Source organism: Phascolarctos cinereus, unplaced genomic scaffold (genome assembly GCF_003287225.1).
Source record: "Phascolarctos cinereus isolate Bilbo 61053 unplaced genomic scaffold, phaCin_HiC Scaffold_9;HRSCAF=440, whole genome shotgun sequence".
Classification (NCBI taxonomy): Eukaryota; Metazoa; Chordata; class Mammalia; order Diprotodontia; family Phascolarctidae; genus Phascolarctos; species Phascolarctos cinereus.
The window spans coordinates 256,835,332-256,862,102 of record NW_027556402.1 but is presented as its reverse complement, the minus strand read 5'-3'; the positions used below and the strand labels follow the sequence as shown (position 1 = coordinate 256,862,102).

The following is a 26,771-nucleotide window of genomic DNA, read 5'->3' as shown; positions in this document are numbered from 1 at the left end:
CACAAGCTGCACGTAAAGCAATCCACGGGGAAGCACTCATGAAGGGCCTACTGCGTGCCAGGCAGGCACAAAGCTAAGGCCTGGGAGTTCAACTCCCAGAGACGTGATCCCTCTTCTCAAAGAGCCTGCCCTAGGATTGGGAGGGTAACAGGCCACAAAGGGGCACGCAAAGAAAACGAGCGCAAGGAAGTCTGGCGAGGAGGGAGAAGAGGCGGGGCACCAGTGCCCCAAAGTTGGGAAGAGCAGGTGGGCGGCCACGGGAGACGGCTCCAAAAGCACACAGGAGCTTACAGAGAAGAGAGCCCCCCTGTTTGGACCCCACTTCGTAGCCGGGAAAACTGAGGCCAAAAGCCCCCTGACGTCACCCAGCTCAGGGCGTGCCTCCAAGGGATGGTAGGATGCCGGGGCACCCACCCACACCTGCGGTGACAAGGCTGACACCCACAAGGGGGCACGGCGAGCAGGAGACAGCGCTGCCCAGGGGGCAAGGGTCAGAGGGCCCGGGCCGCAGGCGCTTGGGTTCCAGTCATCTCCGACACACAGGAGAACTCTGGACAAGTTACCTAAGGCCTGGGCCTCCGTGCCCTCACCTGCAAACCGAGAGGGGCTGGACTGCATGGCCCCTGAGCTCCCCCAGAGGCAATGAACGTCAGAAAAGGCCCGCGGGCTTGTGAAGCCCGACCATCCGGAGCTGCCCCGGGGCCTCAGTTTCCCCCTCGGTCAAGCTGAGACCATCCTCGCAGCAGCTGCTTCACGTGGCGCGGGGGGGGGGGGCCGATTCGGACACCCGCGGACATCCGGCCCGGCGGGGTGACCTTGACCTGGCCCGCCCGCCAGCTGCCTCAGTTTCCTCGCCCCGCCCCGCCGGGCTCCGAGGCCAGGCGGGGGCGGGGCCTCCCCTCCCCCCGCCCACGTGCGCGCCCCCTCACCTGGGCACGCAGCTGGCCGAGCTCCGGTCCACCTCCCAGGTGGCGTACAGGTTCATCTGTACCGGGGCGGGCGCGGGGCTGGCGGCGGGGGGCCGCCCGGGGGCGGCGGCCGGGCCCGGGCCGGGCCCAGGGGCGGCGGGGCCCGAGGCCCCGGGCCCGGCGGCCGCGCTGGACGCGGACGAGGCGGCCGCCGACGTGGAGGACGCGGGCGAGGCGGCCGGAGCCGCGGCCGGGGCCGGGGGCTGTGGGGCCTGGGGCGGCGTCGGCGGCGGGGACTGGGCGGCCCCGGGGCCTCGCGGCCCCGCGCCCCCGAAGCCCCCGGCCCCGGCCGCCGTGCCGCCGCCAGCCCCTCCGCGCTCCGCCATGGCCTGGGCTGGGGGTGTTCAGGAGGTGGCTCGCCGCGGAGGCGGCGCGAGCATCGGCGGCGCCCGAGCCTGACGCCGCTGCCGGAGCCGGAGCCGCCGCCGCCGCCGCCGCCGCCTCGGGGGCTGCTGCTGCTGCTGCTGCCGCCGCCGCCGCTGCTGCTGGAGCTGCGCGCACGCGCGGAGGAGCCGCCTCGCGCCCGCCCGCCGCTTGCCGCCGCTCCGTCGGGGGAGGGGGGGAGGTTGGAGGCGCGCTCACGAGCGCCAGGGGGCGGGGCTCACGCCGGCCACCTCCCGGCACGGCGGCCCCGCCCCCAGGAGGCCAGGCGCAGCGCGCCCCCTCCCGGCGGGGTCGTTGGCCGCCCATTCTTCCCTCTCGGGGCACGCTCCGGGTAGGCGCGCGCTGCCGCGGGAGCGCGCCTCCGAAGCCCCGCCCTGCCCAGGCGTTTGGCCGGCGGGAAGGAGGCAGCTCTCCAAGAAGGCGCCCCCCCTAGACGGGGAGGGGTGCCAGGCCTTACTGGCTCTCAGCCACACCTGGGTGCCTGGGCTTCCCCTGCCCAAGGGCCAGGGGCCGTCCTTCGCCTCCCTTAGCCCTAGTCCACCCAGGGAGGCTCAGGAGCCAGTTAGGTGTAAATAGCCCCGGATTAAACGGAGCTAATCCGCCCATCCTGGCTGGTCCCCTCCTTCACTCTCCAGCTCCCCCAGTAACCACCTGCCCGAATGCTGCAAGCCAGGAGGGCTTAGATCTGAGGAGAAACACTGCCCCCCAGGCCCCCCAGGGCTGGAGCCCAGCATCTGCCCAGAGCCACAACGACCCCCTTCCCCAAGGATCTGGAGCCCAGCCTGTACCTAGAGCCACACTGACACCCCCCCAAGGGCTGGAGCCCAGCCTGTACCTAGAACCACACTGACACCCCCCCCAAGGGCTGGAGCCCAGCCTGTACCTAGAGCCCTCTTCACCCGTACCTCCACCTTAGTGGCGGTTGGCCTGCTTGTCCCTCAAGGCTCCCCACTCCAGCTCTAGAGTCCACTGCCACACACAAAAGGCAGGCAGGAGGTGACACAGGTCCCCTCGGTCAGGTCCGGCACCCCCAGTCCTGTGCCCATCACTTTCTTAGCCTGCCTCCTCAACCCCCCTCACAGGAGGATGTAAGATGAGGGAGATGCAAGCTCAGCATCTTTAGTCATCCTTTCCCTGGGAGGGAAGAGCTTTATTTACAAAACCTATCTGAAATAAGAACATGGAAATGAACAAGAGTCCTTGGAATCGGGAGGGCTCTGGGCCCTGGGAACCAAATGCAGGGTCCAAGTCAGGCAGAAAGATGAGCCAGATGCCTCAGAGGTTAAAACTTGAATTCTTTGTACTTCTTGCTCCCCCCTCGGCTGTCTTGGGGCTGAGCCTTCCGCTTCTTTTGCTGCAGGGGGGAAAGGAAGCCATTTGAAGCCCAGGTCAGAGAGTGCACCGTCTTGCCACCAGAGGGCGAGCGCCCACCACCCGAAGGGGCCCTTCCCACCTTCTGCTTGGCGGCGTGCTCGGCCACCATGTCGCTGAAGTCTTCCTTCTCCACCTGGGCCTGCTGCTCCCGCACGTGCTCCTCGTATTTCTGGGTCATAGCCATGGGGTCCAGCTCCAGCTCTTCGGGGGCCAAGGCCACTTCCACCCCCTGCAGTTCGGGGGCTGGGCCCTTCCGGCTCAGCACCTGCAGGACAGGCAGTCAAAGCCTAGCTTGGCCCGGCTCCCCCACTGTGGCCTCCCCTCCCTGCCAGGCTCCACATGCTCACCGTGGACATGTCATAAATATGGGTGGAGCCCATCATGGCGCCCCCCACCGTGGCTGTTCTCTTCTCAGGCAGCACAGTAAACAGCTGGGGGGTCTCACTGCTGCAGGGAGGAAGGTGTTAGGAAGCCAGGGCCTCCCAGCCCAGGCAGGGAGTTTTCAGCATAAAGACTGGCCCAGGTGCCTAATTCTAAACAGCCTCTGTTGGGGGGGGGACGGGACCTCTGTCTCAGTGCCTCAGCCCTAGGGTGATGCTTCAGAGGTGCTCTACAAAGCCCGCTCTTATTTCCAATTTGACAGGCTGCCAGGCCACCAGACTGCCCACCCACCCGGGACTTGAACAGAAGGTGTCTCCCCTCCTGGTAAAGCCCAGCCCAGCTCCACGTGGACAGCTGCTCACCCATCCATAGCCTCTTCAATCTTCTTTTTTCTTAGTTCGATGAGTTCAGGTGTCTCCATCCCAGCTGGGACTGACGAAAAGCCTCCCGGGGTGATGAGACCACTAAGGAAAGCAATAAGGATCAGTGTCAGCAGAAAGCCAAGAAACCAGACCCAGGGTCCAGGAGCCCCACGCCCCTTGGAAAGGACGCGCCCTTTTCAGTACCTGTCTGCGGGGGTAATGAAGCCTGTTTCATCGGGTTTATCTTCATCACTCTCTTCTTCCTCCTCCTCCTCGGAGGACTCCTCATCTGAAGGCTCCAGCTCCCCCCAAGGTGTCCGGTCAATCTCCTCTTCCTCTGTCTTAGTCTAAAACAAAGACCGAAGGACCTCCGGAGGACGGAAGAACGTGACTGCTCTATGGCCTCCAACAGGCTCCAAGAAATCCCAGAGCCCCACTCTGGGAACCAGGCGCACATGGATGGGGGGGCATTGCAGACAAGCACAGCCACACACAAGGGACAGAGTGCATCTACCAGGAATGATCCCTTGGTGGGGAACGCCACAAAGGGGAGACAGCTTAAATAGCAAAAAAATCACAAAAAGCCCTGGCGGCAGCATGTCTGTCCAATAACCTCAAGGCAGGTTACCAACCAAAGGAAACCGCCATTACTAGGAAGAGCAAAGAGAAGAGCTGGACTGATGCCCGAGATGCCCAAACATGGAAAAAGAGTGGACGTCTACTCGCTTTTGAAGGTGCAGTGCCTGGCCTCACATGAGCCCTTGATAAAAGCATGATTATTTATTTATATTTTGGGGGTGAGACAACTGGGGTTAAGTGACTTGCCCAGAGTCACACAGCTAGGAAGTGTTATGTGTCTGAGGCCACATTTGAACTCAGGTCCTCCTGACTCCAAGGCCACTGCTCTATCTACTGCGCCACCTAGCTGCCCCCAAAAGTATTATTAACTAAAGGTAATGGTGTTTTGTTTTGGTTTTTTAAGGCAATTGGGGTTAAATGGCTTGCCCAGGGACACACAGCTAGTAAGTGTCAAGTGTTTGGTCTGAGGCTGTATTTGCACTCAGGTCCTCCTGACTTCAGGGCCAGTGCTCCATCCACTGTGCCACCGAGCTGCCCCGGTAATGGCGTTTTAGGAGCACGTCAAGCAAACTTTTCAATCATGCTTTCCTAAATGAGACAGAAAGTCTCTATTAAAATAGCCCCAGAGCAGTGGGTCCAATCAGGGGCTCTGTCTGCAGAGTCACCCACAAGAGACCAAAAGGCCAACTTGCTGGTGTTCACTCCATGCTGCGCATGTGGCCGTACCTGGAATTCCGCTGCATTGGTTCCAAACACGTCTCCATAGAGCGGCTTCCCGGTCTCATCCACGGGAGGTTTGCCCCAGCCCCCCGCGTGGTAACCAAAGGAACAGCTCTGAGGGAGGGAGGAAGGGAGAGGAGGGAAGGGAAGCTAGTTAGCCCCCTCCCTCGAATGAAGACACGAGCACAGGACACTCACCTCCCACATCAAGCAAAGGGAGAGTTCAGAAAACCCTCTGAGTTTGTGCCAGAAGGGACCCACCCAGCACTCGGACAAGTATACATTTCTGTTATACGGTGTGTGGTTAGAAGAGATGCTCCTTGAGGGCAAGGCCTGGTCTGGTTTTTGTCTGTACCCGTCCCTTGCACTGGGCCTTTAATAACTCCAATGAGTTGAGAAAGAAACATGTGCATCACCTCAGGAATGGGAGAATTCAGACCAGGGATCTTCAAGTTGGGGTAGGAAGGAGGAGGTCCGTAACGCTGCATAGCAATCAGCCACGGGGGAGGAACTTTGTGGGCATTCTGAGGACAAGAGACAGCCGTGAGAACCCTCCTCAGCCTGCCCCACAGCAGAGGCCCCCGCCTGACCCATCCTTCACTTCACCAGCACTCACTGGTCCAACTGGCATCCCCAGTGAAATCCTCAACTCATCAGACAAATCTCCTGGCTTCTTCTCCTTCAACCGAGTCTCAAACTCTTTCCCCTGAGGGAAAAGAAAAAAGTATCAGAACACCCTAACACACCAGGCATTTAGGCATTTGAGGGAGAGAGATCGTGGGAAAGAGAAAGAGAAATAACTATCTGTATTGGACACAGGGTTCCATTGAAGGGGAATTGGACGAAACAGGGCTGGCTGGCTTTATTTACAGATTATAATCACTAATCATTTCTGTTCTTGTCTAAAAAAGGGAAAGCCTAAAGAAAAGAAGGGAAGGGAGGCCTGCCAAGGACCAGAGATGATTCTCAAATATATTGCAAGGGCCAGGGAGAACTTAGATTACCTTCTCTCACCCCCAAATTCCAGTGTGTGTTCTAAAAAATCTACCTTCTGAATCCCGTTCCCAAAGACTTCAAGCTAAAAACATCATCTCTTCAAATGTAAAATCTGCCCTCCCTTCCTAAAAACCACTCCACTAAAAAACCCATTTGAAAGGACCCTGGGGTGGAGGTCCTGAGGCCTTCAGGAAAGGTGTGGCCGACATGGCCAAGGTGGCCAGCCTCCCGCCAAACCCGGCACACCTCATAGTAAAGGTCCCCATGAATCGTCAGCTTTGGCTTTGTCTGCCATTTGAAGAAGGCATCGTGTAGTTTCTGGTAGTCAATGTCAATCTTGCCCATCTTGGGTCGAACCTTCTCTCGCATTTTGGACTTCATGGTCTTCTGTTCTTCCTATTGGATGAAGAGTCAGAAATCCAATGGCATGGAGGCGGGCTGTTCACTCACATCAGATCCACCAGAGCATGTGAAAGTCCAGCCCTCCCTGTGCCTGGCTCTGTACGGTAAATCAGTCAGTAAATACTAACGAAGCATCTCCTGTGGGCCCGGCACTGTGCCGGGCACTGTGGATGCACACAGAGGCAAAAGAAATGCCCCCAAGAACCCCGCAACCTAACGCGGAAGACAACATGCAGCAAACAGTTATGGACAAATGGGATCTACTGGAAAGAGTCAACAGAGAGAAAGCAGTAGGATTAAAGAATCGGGAAAGGTTTCCTGCAGAAGGTGGGATTTCAGCTGGGACTTGAAGGAAGCCAGGAGACAGGAGACAGAGAGGATGAGGGAGAAACTGCCCAGCTACAGGGAATGACCAGAGAAAACGCCTGCCGTCAACAGAGAGAGTGTCCTGTGGGAAACAGCCAGGAGGCCAGTCACTGGGTCATAGAGTGTGTGGATGGGGGTAATGACCAGAAAAGGGGGTGAAGTGGGGGGAGGATATGGTCAGAGGCATACTTCAGGAAGATCATCCTGACAGCAGAGTGGGGGAGAGACCTGAGGCAGGCAGGGCCCCCCCACCCCACCCCCCCAGGCTACTGCCATAGTCCAGGCATGAGGAGATGAGGGCCTGGCAATGGCAGGGTCAAAGGAGAAGGGAGGCTGGGAGAGAGGTTCTCAGGGTAAATCTCCAGGCTTTATGACAAAATGGTGAGAAAGAAGAGTCAAGGATGACGCCGCGCTTGTGAGACCGGACGACTAGAAGAACAGTGGGGCCTTCAATAGCGATGAGGAAGTTAGGAGGCTGGGAAGGTTTCGGGGAAAATGAGTTCAGCTCGAGACTGAGCCAAGCTAAGACGTCTACTGGGCATCCGGCCTGAGACGTCAGCAGATACGTAGGGACAGGAAAGGCAGATGGGAGAAGCCTCAACATCAGGATGGCCATTCCCTCCACGGGAGCTGATGAGGTGGCCCCCATCAAGTGGCCTTGATGGAGGAGAGCAGGGGCTGGGCAGGAGCGCTGTGAGGCACCACGGGTGGGGGTGTGCCCAAGCAAAGAAAGAGAGGAACTCCACCCACTTATGCAGCCCTCTCCCAAAGCCTTTCCGCATCCATGACTCTTCAGAGAAAGACGTGGAACTGAGGCAAATGCCCCAAATCAGTCACCTTCAGCAATGAGGCTTAGGGGTTACAAAAACAACCTTACTGGGGGCATACTGAAGGAAAGAGATGAGGGTGTGAAAACCAGGGAGGGCTTTGTGAGACATAAGCCTAGTCCTGTCTGCAGTGAACTGAGTCTCCCTGCATTTCCCACCATGCTTACAGCCAGGTCACAACACATGTGAGGTGGCTCTTTGCTCCCTCCAAACGGAAGGTTAGAAGAGAGGTCAAAAAGGAAAGCAGGGTTCTTAACAACCAATCCTGGTCATCTGCGAGTCGAGAGCTGACGAGGACCAGAACTTCCCGTCTCAGTCAGAGGGGGGCGGGGGGAGGGTGGCCCTAAACCAAGAACCATCACTGTTTGCAGGACTTCCTGCAGAAAACAGCAGCTCTCACCTTCTCCTGCAGAGCCTCGCGCATCTCCTGGATTCCTGTCCGCTTGATAAAGTCTGGCAACTCAAAAGGCGGCTTCTCAATCCCCCGCTTGCCCTGCAGGTATTTGCGCTTAAAGCACCAGTGGCGGGGCACTGGCACCGAGTTCCTTGTGGCCTTCAGGTGCACCAAAAGCTTGGGGTCCTGGGCCGTCACGTCATGCATCTCCACCACATCAGGCCGCGCCACCAGCTGCAAGGCCAGACGGGGAGGACACATGAGCTCGAAAGTCCCCTCCGGACCGAGGGATCCCTCCCCACCCAGGCCAATACCCCAGCCTCACCTGCTTCAGTTCAGCCACCGTAAACCGGTTCATCCTCCGCAATTTCTTCTTGGAGAGTTTGGGAGCCTCAGGCTTCTTCTCCTAGAAGGGATGAGCCAGGGGCCTGAAGCCGCCGCCCCGCCCCTGCTGCCCTTGGCCCAGCGCCCCAGCCCCTCCTGACCCTCACCTGCTCGTCATCACTGCTGTCATCATCGCTGTCCTTGCGCTCCTCCTCAAAGCCCTTCTTCTTGGGGGCTGCAGAGTTTTCCAGCTTGTCTAATTTCTCTGGCTCCTTCTCCTTCTCTTTCTTCACGTCATCAGTCAACTGTCGGCAAAGCAGACAAAATGAGACTTTTCCAACCTCCAGACGCACACATGCCCCCGACCATAGTTTCCCTCTTCCAGCGGCCCCGATTTCCTCTCGGGCTAGAGACGTTCACTGTACCTTGAAAGCTTCAAAAATCCTTTTAAAGAAGATAAAGTTGGGTTCATAGATCTCGGGCTCCTCAGTCACATACTCAATCTCGACCGCAGCAGCAGGCGAGTCCGCGCCTCGTGAGCGCGACGCCTCTTTCTCGCGGCCCCCTGGACTCCCAGAGGCAATGGCACGGTTTGACGCCGAACGCTGGGGCTTCTTCTTTTTCTTGCGGTTCCGTCGCTTTCGGTTTTTCTGTGGCGGATGGAAGCCAAAAGGAGCCAGAGTCAAACCACAGTCCCTCAATCCTTCCCAACATTTGTTCAGAGACCTCAGCCACACCCACTCCTGTCCTTTCCTGGGGCCCTGAGGACCGTGCCCCTCCTGCCAGCTTTCTCCTCCAGCCAACACTGAGCTCCCACCTTAGCTGCCCTGCGCCAGCCCCGGGGTAAGCCCAAGGCAGGCAAATAGTCCCCTGCCCCTCCAGGAGATGAGCTGTGCGGCCAGCGCGGTCACATACCTCCTTCTTAGATAAAGACGCTGTGTCTTCCTCAGTCTCAGAAGCCGAGACCCCTAGGGATGATCTTGTGTCTGTCTCCATGTCCTCCTCATCTACAAGCCAGAAAGGGAAGATCTCACATTTCTAATTTTCACAGCTACTGCCTCCTGCCAAGTGGCAGACAACTCAAGGAAGGAAGGGCAGTGAGGATGCTGATCCATTCCAATCAGTAGTAACCAATTTAATATGATGCCTCGATTTACCCTAAATTCATTTTCTCTAAGAAGGGTCCCTGAGTGGGCCAAGAGGGACGGTTTGCATTTGTGAGTAATCTGTCTAAATTTATAAGCTCTGGAGCACTCAAATTCTAATTTTTTATACAAATGGGCCATAATTTTAACTTTTTAAACATAGGCTACTGTGGGTTTTTTCCCCCCACTGTTTTTTTTTTTTACTTTCATTTTGTTAAGACAAGGGAGATTCAGCATTGGAATTGCTAATTCCCCATTTTCAGCCAGATAGCCACCTAGTTAATTTTAAATCAACCTGTTGGTAGGGTTAAAACAGATTCTTTGCCTTTAAATTCTTTTAACAAGGAGTAATTAAATCATTAGTAGAAAAATCTCTTAAACTGGTTGAGGGGAACTTCTGGAGCCTTAAAGGAAAGATTCCCAACCTCAACAGTAAGCTGTCAAGGCAGTGACCATCCTGGGAGCAAGCCCCCCCATCTTTTGACCTCAGAAGGTGGCTTATTTTAGTTTTACGAGAAAGGAAGGAAGGAAAAGGTTGTTTTCACTTATATTTGCTTAGGATTAAGTCAGCTATTGACAATCAGAGCTGAATTTTCAGGAAGTTTTAATGGAAAGTAGGTATAAATTTTGCTCAATATTCATTTATAAAGGACCTATAGGCCCTAGCTGACCAGTCTCAGGACCCTAGAGGTTAAGTCCAAAAATTAAGAATCAGAAGTATTGGAGAATTTGCCAAAACAAATCCCTGCATATCACAGGATGTCCACAAGAGAGATGGGAGAAGGCATAAGAGAATTGTGTCCTACTGGATCCCCCCTGGGACAAGAGTGGCCTCCCTGTCCAGGGATGTCTGAAGAAAGAGCTATTCAGCTGTGTAAAGTCTGGCTGGAGAATGCAAAGGATCAGGGGATTGTTTCGGCCAAAGCCTGGAACTTTTGATTACTTAAAAGTTCAGGCCTGATTTAATGTTGTGTCTTGTTCTATATTCTCTGTGTGTCTGTTTTACAAATGATGAAAAAAAGTTAAGGAATAGTAGGTTCTTTATTTCAGACCGAAAGGGACCTTATACCATCAGGAACATCTTTTAAGAGAATGGGCAATGTATGTGTTTTGGCTGTTCTATTGATACTTTGTGCTAACCCACTGCCACCAGGTGTTTTACCTGTGCCTCTTCTTTGGTGTCATCGACCACAAGAAAGAGGCGATGTAAAAAATAAGGAAATAAAGTGGCGACAATGGCCATGGCAGGAGACTGCTGAGATGAAAGACAGACACGGAAAATTAACCAAAAACTAAGATAGGAAAAAAAAAAGATTGGAAACCAAATTTATGAAAAGGGAATAGCTATTTCTTTCACTTCTAAATTATAATTTGGATGTCTTTAATAAAGTATCTTAATGAGCTTATGGAGTACTAGCAAACTCTGCAGAGTTAAATGAAAACAAAAAAACAACAAAATTCACAGATCAATTATTCCTTGGAAGGGACCTTTAAAATCACTAGGGACTGATTTAAAGCTGAAGTTTGCATTTTAAGAACCATTTTATTAGTCACAAGATGTGATCAGGAGATATTGGGTGAAATTCAGGAATTCAGGGAAGTGTTAAAATAAGAAAAACTCAGGAAACAGTACAGCAGATATTAGATTAAATGTCTTGAGAGTTTAAATAATTCCACAGCTCAGAATTTAAAAAGGAAACCCATTTGCTGAGCCTGCAGAAGTTTCAGCTAGCCAATCTCCATGTCTGAAGTCTGGTGGTATCACTCCCTGAAATGGGTTTTCATTTTAGTGTAGACCAGGGGTGGGGAACCTGTGGCCTGGAAGGCCATGTGTGGTCCTCTAGGTCCTCAAGGGTGGCCCTTTGACTGAATCCAAACTTCATAGAATGAATCCCCTTAATGAAAGGATTTGTTCTGTAAAACTTGGACTCAGTCAAAAGGCTGCACCCAAGGACCTAGAAGGCCACAGGTGGCCTCGTGGCTGCAGGTTCCCCATCCTTGCTACAGAATAAAGGCATACTTACAAATTGTACTTAAGTTTATCATAGGAAGGAATTTTTATTATTAGAAGACAGAATGAGGAAATTTTAGAGCATCTTCATAAAAGAATAAAAGTGGGTAGAATTGGGGTTCATTTACCCTTCTGTTTACTGCTTTTAAACAACCAGCCTGAGGGTACCAAGTAAGTCCTGATTAGGGATCCCAGATTGAAGGAGATTCCCAAAGTGCTTCCAGAAAAAACAAAAACTTCTGATTGTAACCAATTCCAATTGGCCAAAAACCCTTAAAGAAATGGGTATGAACTGTGCATTTGTAACCAAGAAGAAGCAAAAAGGGGTTCACTAGGAGAATGAAGCAAGTAGAAGAAAGAAAGAGTAGTGTTGGGTAAGGAAATAAGATAAGTTAAGAATGAGCAGATATGTTTGTTTGCACAGAGAGTATAAATTCAGGATTTGAAAGTTAAGGGTTCTGGAGTTTTGAAAAGGAGATTTCAGACAGAGTCTTAATTCCACTGAAATAGAAAAGATTTTGGAATGTTTTTTAAGCAAGGCCCTCCCTGATGGTTACCATATGTCTTCCTTCCTCAGTCAATGTAAGATAGTTTATAAAACAGCTTCATAAAATGCATTTTAACTGGTCGATAGAGAAAGGATTATTTCCTTGCTCCAGTTTAAGTAGTCAGGCTAAAGGACTAGTCACTTAGAACATTCAGAGTGATCAGTTTGGCTCTTTGGGTAACCCAAAGAAACAAAGAAGCAGTAATAGGGAGCTGGGAGCTTTGAATAGAAGCCAACTCCAACAATGGAACCTTGTGGAATTGCACTAGTCATTCTAAATCGAAGTTCACTAGGCCAAAAATATCGTAATGGTAGTGAATGACAGAATCTAATCAATCCTTGTATGTCCAAAGGGAATCCTAAATGTTTACACCTATCTCCTGGGTGGCTGGGAGAGAAACACAGGTTGTGCAGTGCTTACTACAGTGCCTCGCTTGTGTGCAGGGTGAGCACTGCAGGGTTCCCACCTTGTAAGCATACAATGGAACACAATGCTGTCCCACCATTCACAGGGGCTTTTTCTGACGGGCATGGAATGTTAACCACATTGGAAAATGACAAAGTAAGCACTTTGAAGTATTACTAAAAACAGACTTGTGCAACTTTCAAGACACAGAAAAGGCCTGGCCCGTCATGGACACTGCGCCAACTATGATTAGCATGGAAATGCCTGGGAATTAAGAGAAATGCCTTCCTATGCAGTGACAAGTTGGAAAGGTACTAAAATCCTTATCACCTGATTGGTAACATCGTAAATACAAGAGCTGTTAAAGTAAGTTTATCCCTCTTTTCAATCTGCTGAATACAGTTACATTATAAATATATCTGGTATATAATTATTAGAGTATATTTTGTACTAAAAAAAAAACACTAGAAAAGAATAATAGTCAATAACTGACTGTGGGGAGAAAAACCTGGTAAAATGCTCTTAGGAGATCTTTAAGATGTTCCTTGGGATGAGCCCTGCAGACAGGGTACTGGCAAGGCAGGAACTAGGGCCTCTCCCACCCAAAGTAGAGAAATGAAATTACTGAATAGTAAATGGGTCTCATTTAGTATCATTGGAAACTCATGTAATTGTATGTTTTAATGGTATGATTTTGAAGCAACTATTCGCTGTGTATGAACTTGTAATGAAGAAGTAGTAACAGTAATACCAGGCCAAACAGTCTTTTGAGTCTGGGTGACAGACAGGTAAGCCACTCCTCCCCCAGGTATACTGTTTTAGCTCAGAAGGGGGTCACCGTGGCCCCCAAGGGATAACAGATTTAATTAAGCAAGAGTGGGTTCCTCCAGACACCGCCCCAGTGGCAATGTGCATGACTGTCCAACCTGTGCAGCTTTTAATCAGCTGGTCTTTCAAGGTTGAACTAATACCTAGTTCTAAAGGCACAGCTCCCTCTGATTCCAGTTTTCACCAAGGAAACTGTGCCCAGACATGGCCTACTTGTCTACATGGACTTTGATGGGGGTCTCAAATCACTGCATTCTAGAAATGGTCCGATGTTCTCCCTTTGGCTTCATCTGCATGGGGGAGGGGGGCCATGAGAAGGGAAAACAGCTGAAATTTGTGAATTGTGAAAAAAAACTTTAGATGAGATGTTGAGGCTAATATATGAGAAAAATAACAATTATTTAGGTCTAGGCTGTGACTAGTGAAATTTTGCTATTTAAGAAAGAGTCTCTTGGAACTTCAATCTGCTGCTATTCTAAATCTTAAATCCTGGCATAAGTGTCTGACTCCTTACATGGCCACTGGTCCATCATTCAAGGGAAATTCTATGTGCTCCTGCAATATGATGGCTGTCACAGGTGTGTGTCCCTGGGAAGGTCAAGGTGAAGGTATGATTCTCCTGATTTATCCCCATCTTGGAAAATAAGATGTTTTCCCACCTGGCTATGACATCCTGCCATACAGCTGGCTGCCTATGACTCACACCTGAAATCAAACAGAGCTAATGCTGCTATGTTCTGGCCTTTCTCCCCTCATAGCAAATTCCACTGATAAGGGCAAATGTCAAAGAAGATGAACCCTATTGGTGAGTTGTGACTAAGTAACATAGTGAGGGATTATTTTGAACTAGAGATCACTTTAGAACATTCTTCCATCATGATAATATCATTGGTAGGAGATGTAACACAATTTTCAAAACTGCATTAAGAATTTTACAGGTAGGGGCAGTAGGTAGCAAAGTAGATAAAGCACCGGCCCTGGATTCAGGGAGACCTGAGTTCAAATCCAGCCTCAGACATATAACAACTCACTAGCTGTGTGACCCTGGGCAAGTCACTTAACCCCATTGGCAAAAAAACAAAAAACTAATCATATTAAGAGAGACAAAGACTCACTTTCTAATTCAGGCCCTCATGATGCAACAATTAAAATTCTCTGAAGTTTCACAGATTAATACTGGAGATGAGATTCGAGTTATTTAGCCTAAAATTGTAGTCTTTCCTAAAATTAGTGAGAATAATTGGGTATTGCTGAAACAGTTTATGGGACCAAACTGTTGTTCTATTAATTATTAAGCCTAAAGTAGAAAGAAATTTCGGTTTGAAGAAAAGAATGTCAGACTATCTTATGTCACCTAAATGGGGAAAAGCCCATCTTATTTGGGTTTATTATTACCACCTGAATGTTGAGTATTTCTTGAAAGGCAAACATGTTTTATTACAAATAACTTAGTCTATCTGCACTATCTGACTACTTATTGCATTTATACATCCCATCCCAGAATGTTTTCTTACAATCACAATTATTTGGCAAATTTTAAATGAATTCACTTGTGTAGCAAGGATCATCATCTTGTAAAAAAAAAAAACTGTTCTGTTAATAATTCCCTAGCAACATCTCATCATCCTAGGGGAGGGATGAACAGCTCAAAGAAAATAGCTCGAAAGGAAAATAGCTAGGGTACAAATTTCCCGTTGGTTCTAATAAATAGCTGTAACAAGATCAGGTAATTATATGCTATATATAAAATTGGGGTTTAGAATTTTTAATTTTTCAGTTGAATTTGCCAATCTAAAAATGTAAATTCTCTGGTCTGGTAACGTGCGTATTAGTGCTATTAAGGTTTGAGCTGGCTCCCACTGACCTGGTTGTTGTCATATCAAACCAGAATTGTATTAAGATCTATTGAGTCAGAGACGTTTAACAGAGAAGGAGATCTCTGCAGGTGGCCTGAACTGCAGAAGCAAACCCACTAGAAGCTGCTCTGAAGCCCCACTCATTCCAGTATTCCCAAGAGGAGAGCTCTCCAGAGGACCACAGGGCCGCATCGGAGCATGCTGCAGAACCTGGACAACTGCATGAACTGGGATGTAAGCACACCTTCATCGTCATCATCCTCTCCATAAATGGTTCCTAATCTACCTGTTCCTGAGTCTGCAGAGACTGGAACCTCGAACCCTCCCTTCCATTCTCCTGCTTCAGCCTTTGCTCCACCACCACCAGTAATGACTGAGAATTGCTCTGTTCACAAAACTCGGCCAGTTCCTTAGTTTTCTCCGCTCCCTGCATTACAGCCGTCTACACCTGCTGTCTGCAGGGACGTCACCTCTCGTCACCTCTCGTCACCATAATAGGGTGGCTGTTTGTCAAAATGGCTTCAACAGTTTTCATAAACTTCACAAAGGATTTCCGGAACCTGCGTGTAGGGGGAGGCAAACAGTGCTTGTGTGGCTGCACGTGAGCAAACACCCTCCGGTCCCCCAGTTCTCCTGCCTTGTGGGACATGTTTTGCTAGGAGGCACCCCGTCCTTCACGGTTCTTGGTTAGTGAGAGTGTCACCTCAGACATTGATCGGGTTATTGTTTAATAAATGGAACGTAATCATTGTGCTAGAAGCTGTGCCGCCTCTGTGCCTCAGAGGGGGGACTGCTCCCTTCCGACTCTGCACTGTCCCTGGAGGACTGCCCTCCCCGCATCGGGATTATAACAATTCAAGAAAGACTGGGGTCTTTCTGTGGAACAAGGTGGGGAATGAGAAAGGTGACTCCTTGAGGACCCCTACTCTATTCTGATCAGTATCAATTTGCTATGATTCCACGGGGTAGTGATTATAGCTATGAGCTGCCAACTGGAAGATCACTTGCTTCACCAGAGTCCCTCCACCCTGGTTTTCCCTGTCATGGTGACCAAGCCCAGTGGTGACTCAACTACACAGAAAAGTCCCTCAACTTATTTCTGTACCTCCAGACCATTCTCTCTGGTCCAACATGAGCAGGCGACCATCTTTTTTTTTGGCTAGGCAATGGGGTTAAGTGACTTGCCCAGGGTCACACAGCTAGTGAGTGTTATGTGTCTGAGGCTGGATTTGAACTCAGGTCCTCCTGACTTCAGGGCTGGTGCTCTATCCACTGTGCCACCTAGCTGCCCCTGGTGACCATCTTCTGACCACCTAGTCAGCAGAGATGTTCCTTGCTTCATCCAACTCATGACCCTGCTGACAGATCATGTTTGCTCATCTTAGCCTATGCATCACATGCAAACCAATGGAATTATTCTGTATTGGTACAGCTGTTCTTGAAGGTCGACATATCTAACCCTATAAAAACATGGCCCTGGAAGGAGGGGGCATTTCAGATCATGAGGAAGATCTGAGGCCCACTTCATTAGAGGGGACCATGGACCCTTTAAAAAAGGGTCTTTGGGGCTATAAAAATGGGCACAGCCTTTGACCCAGCAAGAGCACTTCTAGGGCTGTATCCCAAAGAGATCATACAAATGGGAAAAGGACCCACACGCACAAAAATATTTATAGCAGCTCTTTCTGTGGTGGCAAAGAAGTGGAAATTGAGGGGATGCCCATCCATTGGAAATGGCTGAACACGCTGTGGTATATAAATGTAATGGAACACTATTGTGCTATAAGAAATGATAAACAGGCTGACTTCAGAAAAACGTGGAAAGACTTGTATGGTCTAATGCTGAGTGAAGTGAGTAGAAACAAGAGAACATTGTACACAGTAACAGCCACGTTGTGCGATGACTGATATTGATAAACTTAACCCTTCTTAGCAATACAAGGATCCAAGACATCTCCAGAGGCCTTGGGATGGAAAATGCTGTCCACATCCAAAGAACGAACGATGGAATCTGAATGCAGATCAAAGCATACTGTTTGTTATTTTTTTTCTCCTGTTATGTTTTGTTTCTTCTTTCTGCTGGTTCCTCCTATTGGTTCTAATTCTTACTTACAACCTCACTAATGTGAAAATACGTTTAATAGGAATGTATATGTAGAGCCTATATCAGATTGCACGCCGTCTTGGGGAGGGAGGGGGAGAAAAATTTAAAACTCCAAAGCTTACGGAAGTGACTGCTGATAATTCAAAATAAATTAATTTAAAAAAAAATAAAATAAAGGGCCTTTGGCTCAGAGCTCAGCCTGTCTCTCTTATTGTAGGCTGGACTGTTTTAATCCCCGCAGCAAACTAGCAGCAGAAGTGTTAGCCAATAAATCAGCCCCTCCTCACCAGCACGTCCCCTCTGGGACCCATCTCAGCTGTGAAGCACTGAATAGCCTGACGACAAAGGTCTCCGCCTCTGAAATTCTATTACTTTAAGAGCTGGCATGAAAAGCCACCTTTAAGACACTAGCATGCTTCTCTCGAGGGTCCAGGAGAGGGTGAGAAGGGCACCTGGGACGTCCCCCAGCCTGGAGCACTCACCGTGCACTGATATCAGCTCCTCCTGTCGAATCTCCTTCAGCTGCAGGATCTTCTCCAAGGCCTGAGGGATCTTGGGCCCCACGCTGGGGTCGTCCGTCTGCCAAAGACACTCAATGACAGGGAGTGTCCACAGTGACCTCGTGCTTCCCTAGCGTCCCCTCGGTGCCTTCAGGCCTGGAGAATCGTGACGCTGGTCCGTCACGGGCTGGACGCCAGCATCTGAAGGTCCTTCCAAATCTCCCTCAGAATGCTGACACTAAGCCATCCCTTTAAGGTTCACGAAGGCCATCTTCTCCTCCCCGCAGCCCCCCAACAACACTCTGACTCACGTCCTTCTAACACCGCCTCCTTTACAGGTGAAGATGCTCCTGCCCTGGGTCAGGAGGAGAGAATCCGACCCTTGCCTCCTCCAACCCCCAGTCCCATCTTTTGCATTTGTCTGGGCTTATCTGCTATCATCGTAATCGTGTTCTCATTCTTCCTTAACTCCTTAACAACAAATAGCGTGCCTAGTGCAGAGCCTGGCACGTGGAAGGTGTTTAACAAATGTTTACTGCATTGAATGGACTCCCCTGTTGTATTTGTGAGTCTTGACCTCACTTGGGTTTGCTGTCTCACGCTGGGCCATCGTGTCCCATGACTCACAAACATCGGTTTTAGAAAGACGCTCAGAGGAATCCGTGCTCCCATACTCCTGAGAAGTAGGCATTCCAAACTCTGCCTGGAGACCACCAGTGACAGAGAGCTCACTACCTTCCAAGACGGCCTTTGGGGCAGCTATAACTGTTGGCCAGTTTTCCCCTTACCTCAATCCTCAACCTGCCTCTCCACAATTTTTACCCGCTGTTCCCAGGTTCTCTCTCTGAGGCCAAATAAAAGAAGGCTAAAGCGTCTTCCTGAGGAGAGCCTTTCCCATACTTGGAAACAGCCATTATGCCTCCCCTAACCCTCCTGTAAAGCTAAACATACGCAGTCCCTTCAATGCATCCAAGGTTCACAACAAGAAGAGGAGATAAAAAGAGAGAAAGAGAATGCTCGGCCTGAAAAAGGATCTCCCAGCTGAGGCCATAATCAATTATTAGTTAATAAGCAAGCCCCAGCTTCTTAGACCCCTGAAATCAGCCACCAAAAGTGGCCAGTTTTCTCCCCACACATCAGACACTCCCAATCTTACCTCTCTGTTTTCTTCTCCTGGAGGAGGTGGGGGGCCCCGAGGACGGGGGCCCGGAGCCCCAATGGGGACACCAGGGGGTGGGGGACCTACAGGAGCTGCAACTGAGAGAAAGAAATCCAATGTCAGAAGAAAAAAAAAATAGCCCAGACACTTCTAGAAAAATTATTTGTCTTTCAACCCCACCTCCCCAAATCCTCTTCTCTGGTCGAAGGTCTTACCTCGAGGAGCCATTGGGGGCCGAGCCCCAATGGGGCCCATGTCTTGAGAGGGCCGAGGGACCGTGGAAGCCATCTTGGCCATCTCCTGCTGCCGTTCCTGTTCCAGTAACACGGCTGCCTGAATGGGGAAAGTATCACCGAGCCTTAAGGAGGCTGACCAATGCAGCGACCGACCTCCATCCCAGAGGAGCATTACTCACTGACAGAGGGGTGATGGACACAGACAAACTGGCCGTGTGTTTGGCCTTGCTGTCTCTCTTTGCTACGAGGGCCGGAGGGAAGCAACAGGCCGAAAAACAAATCCTCCTTAACTGAAAAAGTCAACTAAAGATTCCATTCAAAACACACACGCCTGGCAGACAGCCGCCAGCAGCCTCATCTCTTCATTCAAAAACTACTGCTAGGGAGCATAAGGCTGGCAAGCGCCCCTGGGCCTCATGTCAATGCTCCGTCCCAGGACCGTCCTCCACCTGCCCCGGGGGAGAACATGAACCAAACTGTAATCCCTACGGATCGGCCACCAAAATAAAATGAGGACGTGATTTATAATTCATTACCACGTGACTTAGCATTCTCTTACATCATTTTGAAATGTTTCACAGTCCATTCTTATCTCAATAAAGTGAAATGCCTTCTCCTTCTCCTCCACCTCACCCCACTCCCACAAAAGCTGGGCACACAGTCATTCTAAGGCCCTGTTAACCGAGCCTCCAATTAACACCTAAGGCCAGGAACATGTATGAATGAACACAGCTCACAATCAAACAGTGTTTTTAGGTTTCTAAAACGCTTTACCCACACTGCCTCATCTGATCCTCAAACTACCCTGGTCCGCTCCGTCCCCCCACCCCTAGGCCTGGTGTTGTCACTGCCTGCATTTTACAGATGCAGCAGCTGAGGCTCTAAAAAGCTATGGGGCATACCCGGGGCCACACAGCATCCAAAGGCCAGGTCCTCCTATAGATCAGATCTTGCTTTACAGTTCACTTGGGGTCCATGAGCTTGTTTTAAAAATACTTTGGTCGCCATATTTCAATATGAAGTGTTTTCCTTTTTAATTCCATGCCTTTAATTTATGCATTTAAAAACCCCATTCTGAGAAGGATGAATCTTATAGGATGAACTGAGTCTATTTTCATCAAACCTGCTCAAATTACATAATGTGTGTAGAATGGGTAAGACCAGGAGAAGAATGCCACGAGCTGAGAAGGCAAGAACGTGGGAGAAGTGTTTCTGGGAAACCAGAAGGCTGCGCCCTGCTTGGGCTTGAGCACCAGGCAGTGACTGTGTTAAAGCCCAGCTGACAAGGCTGTGCAGAGCCATGCCGCCACCCCAGGAGCCAATGCTCCTTCAGGGAGGGGGCGCTCCGCACTCTGCTGCTCCCCAAGGCACCTTCATGCACCCCTCCAGCCCCACGCAGGCCCACCTGCTTGTCCCGCACCATCTTGGCCCGTTCCTCTTGCTGCATCAGCAAGGCGGCCTGCTTCTGGGCCAGCTTCAGCCGCTCCTCCTCCGACAGGGCCACAGGGTCACCTACTCGCATAGGGGGCGGGGGCCCCAAATTCGGTGGGTGTGGTCCTACTCCCATGGGGAAACCAAGTCCTAGACCTGGCGGCGGCGGCGGCGGCGGCGGCGGCGGCTGCAGCGGGGGGAGCCCCATAGGTGGAGGAGGCAGGGGGATTCCAGAAAGCTACAGAAAGAAGACACCGAGTGAGCACAAGTGCTGTCTTGGGAGCACTGGGACGTTCCGAGACCCTTTAAGAGGGCCTGACAAGTCCAGACCACAGTCAGCATCATCATAACAGATGATGTTTTGAATACTGAGACATAAAAGACGTAACCTATATGACCAAAAGCTCTCGGGGGAGGGGAGGTCCTCAATAACGTCTGAGAGCATTAAGTGCTTTCTGGGACCAGAACACTTAAAAAGCGCTACCCCAAGTCCCCACGTGGCCTATTCCTGAAGCAGTTGAAGAGTTCCAACCCGGGAGGGAGACCGTAAACATTCCTAGCCCTGCTGTACAGATGGGGAAACCAAGGCCCAGAGGGAACATGAATAACCAATATCACAAGCAGACTGGAAGGCCAGGGCGCCTCACTGCTGCGACCCTTAAGCCGCTCTGCGTCAAGCCCGGTGGTCCCGGGTTCCACCCTGAGGCTCTCCAGCTTACACAGGCCTGCCTTGGAGGAGGAGTCTCAGTCACCACCACTTGAGCAGGAGGCCCCAGACCACACCCTGGGAACACAAAGGTCCAAAGAAGGACCATGCCAAGGTCAATGTGGCAGAGGAGAATGAAGACTCCAAGACTCCCAGCCAGGTGGCCTGCATGATGGGATGGAGGAGAACCAGAGGGAACAGGCAACCTGGGGCCAGGAGAACAGGGTTCTGGTTCTGGCAGAGGTCAGGTCACTAACCATTGGACCCCCTGCCCCCTCAGAAGCCTAGCTGAGATGACTGCACATACGTGGACCCCCTCCGCTGGTGGGGGTGGCAGGGCTTCTGGGGAGGCCGTGTAATAAGCAGACACAACCCACAACAGGGATCCCCTGCGAGTCAGTCTTCCGTTGATTCAGTCCCTGTCCCCTTCACCCTGCCTTCTCCTGGCCTCAGAGGTCTCCCTCTTCATCCTCCACTCGGGAGCAAGAGTGAAAGAATCTGTCTGGCCACGTCCCACTCCAGGATTCACCCCAGCTTCTGCTGGGAACAGCCTGGTCCCTCTGACCCTTGACCCTGCCGAGTCCCCTCAACCTCCCAGCTAGAAGAGCCTCCCAGCTGGCCCTTCCACAGAACACTCCCCTGCCTGCTCTCCTGACCTTGGCACAAGCCAAGCACCCCCAAGGCCTGGAGCCTTCCCTACGAAGGCTGCCTCCTCCTCTTTATCGAGCACTAGCCACCTTCCTCATCAGGAGGGAGTCTTGGAGGGCAAGCACCATTTTAATAATTTTGTCTTTCTTTTCTCCCTAGGGCTGGGCACAGAGTCTGGCACAAGTGTCCACTTTGAAAGTGACTGTGGAGTGACCAAACCTTTGTGGACTAAACAAGGCGGGTGCTCAGAGCATCTACTCTAGACTCTATTACTGCCCATCTGACCTTGGGCCAGTCATGTGCCCTTCCTGGCGGGGCCTGTGTTTTCCTCGGTAAGGTCCTTTCCCGCAGCAGCCCATGATATACACACACGCACACCCACTCCCCCCCAACCCCTGGAGGCAGGGACCCCAGTTTTCAAGGGCTCCATCAGCAGACCCAAGCGCCAGGAAGTGGCTTCAACCTGGAAGGGCCTGGGCCCTGGCAGAGATCCCTGGCTGGCTGCCTGAAGAAGCCCTTAGCTAACTGAGAGGCTTAGACCTTTCTCAGTTCCTCCTGAAGGCCACCCAAGTCACAGAGAGGACAAGGCCATCAACATTGGTGGGGCTAAGAAAAACATCAGTCTGTCCTGACATACTATCACTACAAGGGATGGCTCACAAGACTCCCCCACTCCAAAGCCCTTCGTGGCTCCCCATTCATTACAAAAGAATAACAGCCCTTCACACTTATTAGGCAGCACTTTGAAGGCCGGTAAAATGAACCAGCCAAGTCCTTAGTCTGGCATTCAAGGCTTTCCATGATCTGGTTCCACTCACCCACAATCATTAAGTGCCTATTCAGTCAGCACTGGGGTCACAGAACCAAAAAGGAACCCATTCAAGATGCTCCCAGTGGAGAAGAATAAAAAGATACCAAACAGATGCAGGCCACTGGGGAGAGGAGGGGAGAGGTCAGTCGCCTCTGCACTCTGGGATGAAGGTCAGGGGAGAGAATGGCCCTGGCCTAGGGGTTCGGGAGTGACCTCCTAGAGATGGAACCTGAGAGTGTTGGGCACTGAGAGCACATTGGGGGCCTTCCGTCCCCCTGGGCTCCACCATGCTGCCTGCAGCAGACGCAGCCTCCAATTCTGACAGCCAGAGAGGCCTCTCCTGCCACTCTGACCACTTCCACAAACAGAAGGACTCCCTCATTTCGGCTCCAAGTATCCGTGTATGTTTCACCACCACCACCAGCACCCCCAACCCCACCAAGAGAGTCTCAATAAATCTAATCTAGTTCCCTTGATGACAGATGTGGAAACCGTGACTTACCCAAGATAACAATAAGTAATGGAGCCTGGATTCTTGGACTCCAAAGCCATAAAACCCAGTGTGGTATAGGACAAGGACTGGCAATTTCCCTCTTTGAATCCTCTCATCTCTGGGGTCCTCAAGCAAGGTGTTTTTAACTGAACTGAATACCTGGGTAACTTTAGGGAAGTCAGCTCCACTGTCTGGGCCTCAGTTTTCAACCACAAAATCAGGGGGATGGATTCGCTGATCCTTCCTTTCCCATCCTGATAGCCCACGGCTGTTGTCTGTGGGGTCACTTCTCCAAACTCACCTGTGCTGCCATTGGGGGAGGAGGGGCGGTCTTGTCTCCATCCTCGCCTCTCAAAACTGGCCGATTCAGCACGATGCCCGTCTTGGGTAGAGGAGGGAGGGAGAGGACAGAGAAAGACACATCAGGCCACAGCAGCTCCAAACAGACTTCCTCACCTGTCCTCCCTGGGCCCAAACATCCATCCCACTGCCACCACACACACCACTCACCTGCCGGGTATAGGTTTGCAGTCTCTCCACCAGCTCCTCTCGGCTTCCTGAGGGGTCACAGGAATGGGAGCGGGGGGAGAGAGAGAGGAAGAAGGCAATTCAAATAGAAAAAAATTAACAATTAAACAATCTTTTGTGCAAGGCAACATGCTAGACCCCAGAAATAGAGATTTTAGAATGACAGTTACTACCCTCCATTACAGTAAAGGGGGGAAGGCAAGAGGCCAAATGTCCTCAGATAACAGCACGTGATAAGTACAAAGAAGAGATCTAGGCAAAGTGTTCTAGGAAACTGGAGGAAGGACAGCTCAGTGAGAAAACCAAATTGATGACTAGTTACTTCTTCAACCTGACTGATGGGTCATCTCCGGCCTCCACCTTGCAGGACCTTGCAGGGTCCTAATCTTCCCTCAGGCCTCCGTTAAGCTTCTACTTTTCCCACAGAGCCTTGCTCAGGTCAATGGCTCAAAGGGTCCTTCCTCCCCTGAGTTTTTCCTTTGCTCTATTGCTCCCTACCTTGGGCTACACTTAGCTGCATCCCTGTACCTGCAGCAAGGATGCTACATCGCTGGCCACCTTCTCCAAGCCCACTCAGAACCGGAACTGGAGGGGACCTCAGCAGCATGTGCTAAGTACAAAGAGAAGGGCTGGGCGGCCACACCCATAGATACCGGTCTACTCCAGACTCAAAAGAAACAAATTTGTTCTGTGAAGTTTGGGTTCAGTCAAAGGAGGCAAAGGTTCCCCACCCCTGCACTAGAACTTCCCCAACAAGGATGCGCCACTTGTTTCAGCCCCTAACAATTAATCCAATCATCAGCTCCCACATCAAATCTAAATTTGCTTCTTGAACATTCCAAGTTCTGGTCTCTGAGGTCAAAGCCAAGTCTAATAATCCTTCCTCCCCACGACTCCCCTTCAAATATTTAAGGACAGCCCCCCCCCCGGCTTCTCTTCTCAGTTTCTTCACACACACTTTACATGCACGCATGTGAAGGCCTTCCCCTTCCTGGCTACCCTCCTGTGGACACTCTCCAGCTGGGCCCCAAAAGAGAATCCCCTCTGTCCTCCAGCCATCAGGGCTCCTCCCTGGCACACCCCCTGAAGCGGTGCCCCTCTCACTGAGCCCTCAGTCACGCCGGCTCTGAGCTGCCACATCACCCAGCTGATCCGTCAGAGCCCAAGGCCCTTTCTCATGCCTCCTCATCCAATCTTGGTGCAGCCAGGGCTACGATTTTATATTTATCACCACTGAAATGAACTTCATCCCACTGGATTCAGCTTGATGCTCTGGCCTGCCACGGTCTGTCTACATCCCATCATTCCACAGTTTGCCTCTCCTTCCAGCAATGTCACCTGTGAACTGGCACCACCTGCCATCTCTGCCTGGATCCTCGTCAGTGACGAGAAGCTCTCAGAATCCTTGCCACGATGCTTCTGACTGGCCAACCAGCTCCAGGGCTGTCCAACTGTATCATGGTTTAGCAGACAGTTCTCCACTTTTCCTGCAATAACTGGCCATATTTTGGCAATGGCTTGCTAAAACCAATGTCAACCATTACTGATGATACTTGTCTCATCCACCAGTCTAATAACCCTACCCAGATAAGGTCAGTCTGGCACGACCAGGCCTCTATTATCATGGCTTTCTTTTCCAGGACCTTTGGACTCCAGCTCGCTCATGCAGGAATCCAAGTTCAGCCCAGAGGCCTCCAGGATGCAGCCCCCTTTTTCTTCCCTGTTTGGGACCACCCTCTCCTTCTCCAAGATCCTTCCAAGATCCCTGACAGCAGCTCAGGAGTCACAGCCAGCTGTACTTTCAGCCGCCCTGGGACAGCATAGCTGGACGCTCTCTCACAGCATCCTTAGCCCTCAGGAGCGGCAGCTGCTACTAAGGCACTGCTGCAAAGATCCTCCTCCTTGGCAGAGAAAACAGCAGCAAAATCAGAGTAGCTTCTGCCCTGTCTCCCTTCCTCCTCCGTCTGCCCCCAATGTCACTTCTACTTAATGGTCATCCTGAGCCTGAGCTCCCACGCCTGCTCTACTATGGCTCTCCTTGGCCCCTGGGCTCTTCCACACTGTCCAAAGTGAGATGGTGGGCATCCCTCTCCGAGCATCCCAGACAACTTCCCTTTCAGCTCCTCACTGAAAGGACTTCTCTGGGGGCCCAGAGAGTCACTTGTCAGACGTGACATCTCCTGCCCAACGCCAGAAGCAGCCCCCTCAGCCCCAGTTGTCCCTGTGGCCTTCAGTCTCTTGCCGAAGGGCATTGTTAACGTCCAAAGGGGCTTTCTAGGCTCCTCATAAAGGGATCATTGGCTCACATGGATCAAGAGAAGAATCAAGAGAAGGGGGCGGGAGCCCCCCTCCCCCCAATGGCTCTGTGTACGTTTTTCACTTGCTTCTGCATGTACTCAGAAGCAGCGTGGCAGGCAGCTGGGAAGTTCTGGGTGACGACATCAGCTCCGACTCCGGACACAAAACAACGGAGAAGAAGCTCAAGGAAGGCTCAATCTTGTCTGAACCCGGCCTGCCGCCTGAGCGGGTCACTGCAGGAGCTACCCCCCAAAGACCACCCCCTTCCAACGCCCTGTTTCTTCGGGGGCAGCGTCATGCTCACAGCCTCGGGGTCCCCCCACCCCCCCCCCGACCAATCCTGCGGATCCTCGCTCCACACCATCCCGACCCTCCGGCCTCCCGCTCAGTGTCCGGGCCGCCCCCCCACCACGGGGCTCCCTGGGGGGCCTGGCCGCAGACCCTCCCTCCTCTCGGCCCCCCGAAGCCCCTGGCCGCCTCCTCCGAGCCAGGAGCTCCATCCCCCCGCCCCCCCCCGGGAGCGGGCCACTTCGGGGGTCCCTTTCTCATCCTGGCGCTTGGGCGCAGGCCCCCAAGAAGCGGTTAACTGAATTCTCACTGAAGATCTCGCCCAGCCCTCCCAGGGCCCCCCGGGAGCCGCAGGCCGTTCACAGACGGCCTCAGTTTCCCCACCATCCGAACGACGGGCCCCCAGGCCTTCCCCGCTCCCTCGCCGTGGGGCCCCGGGCCTCCTCGCGAGCCTCGCGGTCCTCAGCGCCGGCGGGGACGGCGCGGAAGGCTCACCTTGGATCGGGGCTCCGATTTCCGCCAGCTTGGCCTGCAGCTCGGGCGCGGCCCAAGCGCCGTAAGGGGCTGGCGGCGGGGGCGGCGGCGGCGGCGGCGGCGGCGGGGGCGGCGGCAGCTGAAGCTCACTTTTAGGCGGCTCAGGATGTTCCGCCGCCATCTTAGCGGCAAGAAGGCGCGCGGCCCAGGAGACTGAAGGGCCAC

At 52.1% G+C, this 26,771-nt stretch overlaps 2 protein-coding genes across 4 annotated transcripts in view; both read right to left on the bottom strand.

The window, feature by feature from the left end:
- Positions 1-1,414, bottom strand: part of PACS1 (phosphofurin acidic cluster sorting protein 1) — a 90,407-nt gene extending 88,993 nt beyond the window's left edge. The window contains exon 1 of one of the 2 annotated variants that reach the window (XM_020968095.2): positions 930-1,414. In XM_020968095.2, coding sequence (XP_020823754.1) covers positions 930-1,294 — 365 coding nt within the window. In that variant the 5' untranslated portion in view covers positions 1,295-1,414. The remainder of the gene's footprint in view (positions 1-929) is intronic. The other variant, XM_020968096.2, reaches the window with a different exon arrangement.
- A 1,056-nt stretch (positions 1,415-2,470) lies between these two features.
- Positions 2,471-26,771, bottom strand: SF3B2 (splicing factor 3b subunit 2). 2 transcript variants are annotated; one of them, XM_020968236.2, is made up of 21 exons: positions 26,568-26,771; positions 23,469-23,515; positions 23,260-23,340; positions 20,275-20,538; positions 18,849-18,966; positions 18,631-18,731; positions 17,457-17,553; positions 8,993-9,084; positions 8,503-8,727; positions 8,245-8,382; positions 8,079-8,159; positions 7,760-7,987; positions 6,011-6,160; positions 5,385-5,474; positions 5,185-5,292; positions 4,775-4,882; positions 3,674-3,816; positions 3,470-3,571; positions 3,074-3,173; positions 2,806-2,991; positions 2,471-2,706 (listed from the first exon to the last, which is right to left on the bottom strand). In XM_020968236.2, exons 1-21 carry the CDS (start codon positions 26,725-26,727, stop codon positions 2,635-2,637), a joined length of 2,691 nt encoding a protein of 896 aa, XP_020823895.1. In that variant the 5' UTR covers positions 26,728-26,771; the 3' UTR covers positions 2,471-2,634. The 2 variants fall into 2 exon arrangements, with proteins under 2 accessions (XP_020823895.1, XP_020823896.1); XM_020968237.2 differs by having other exon boundaries at positions 3,074-3,170.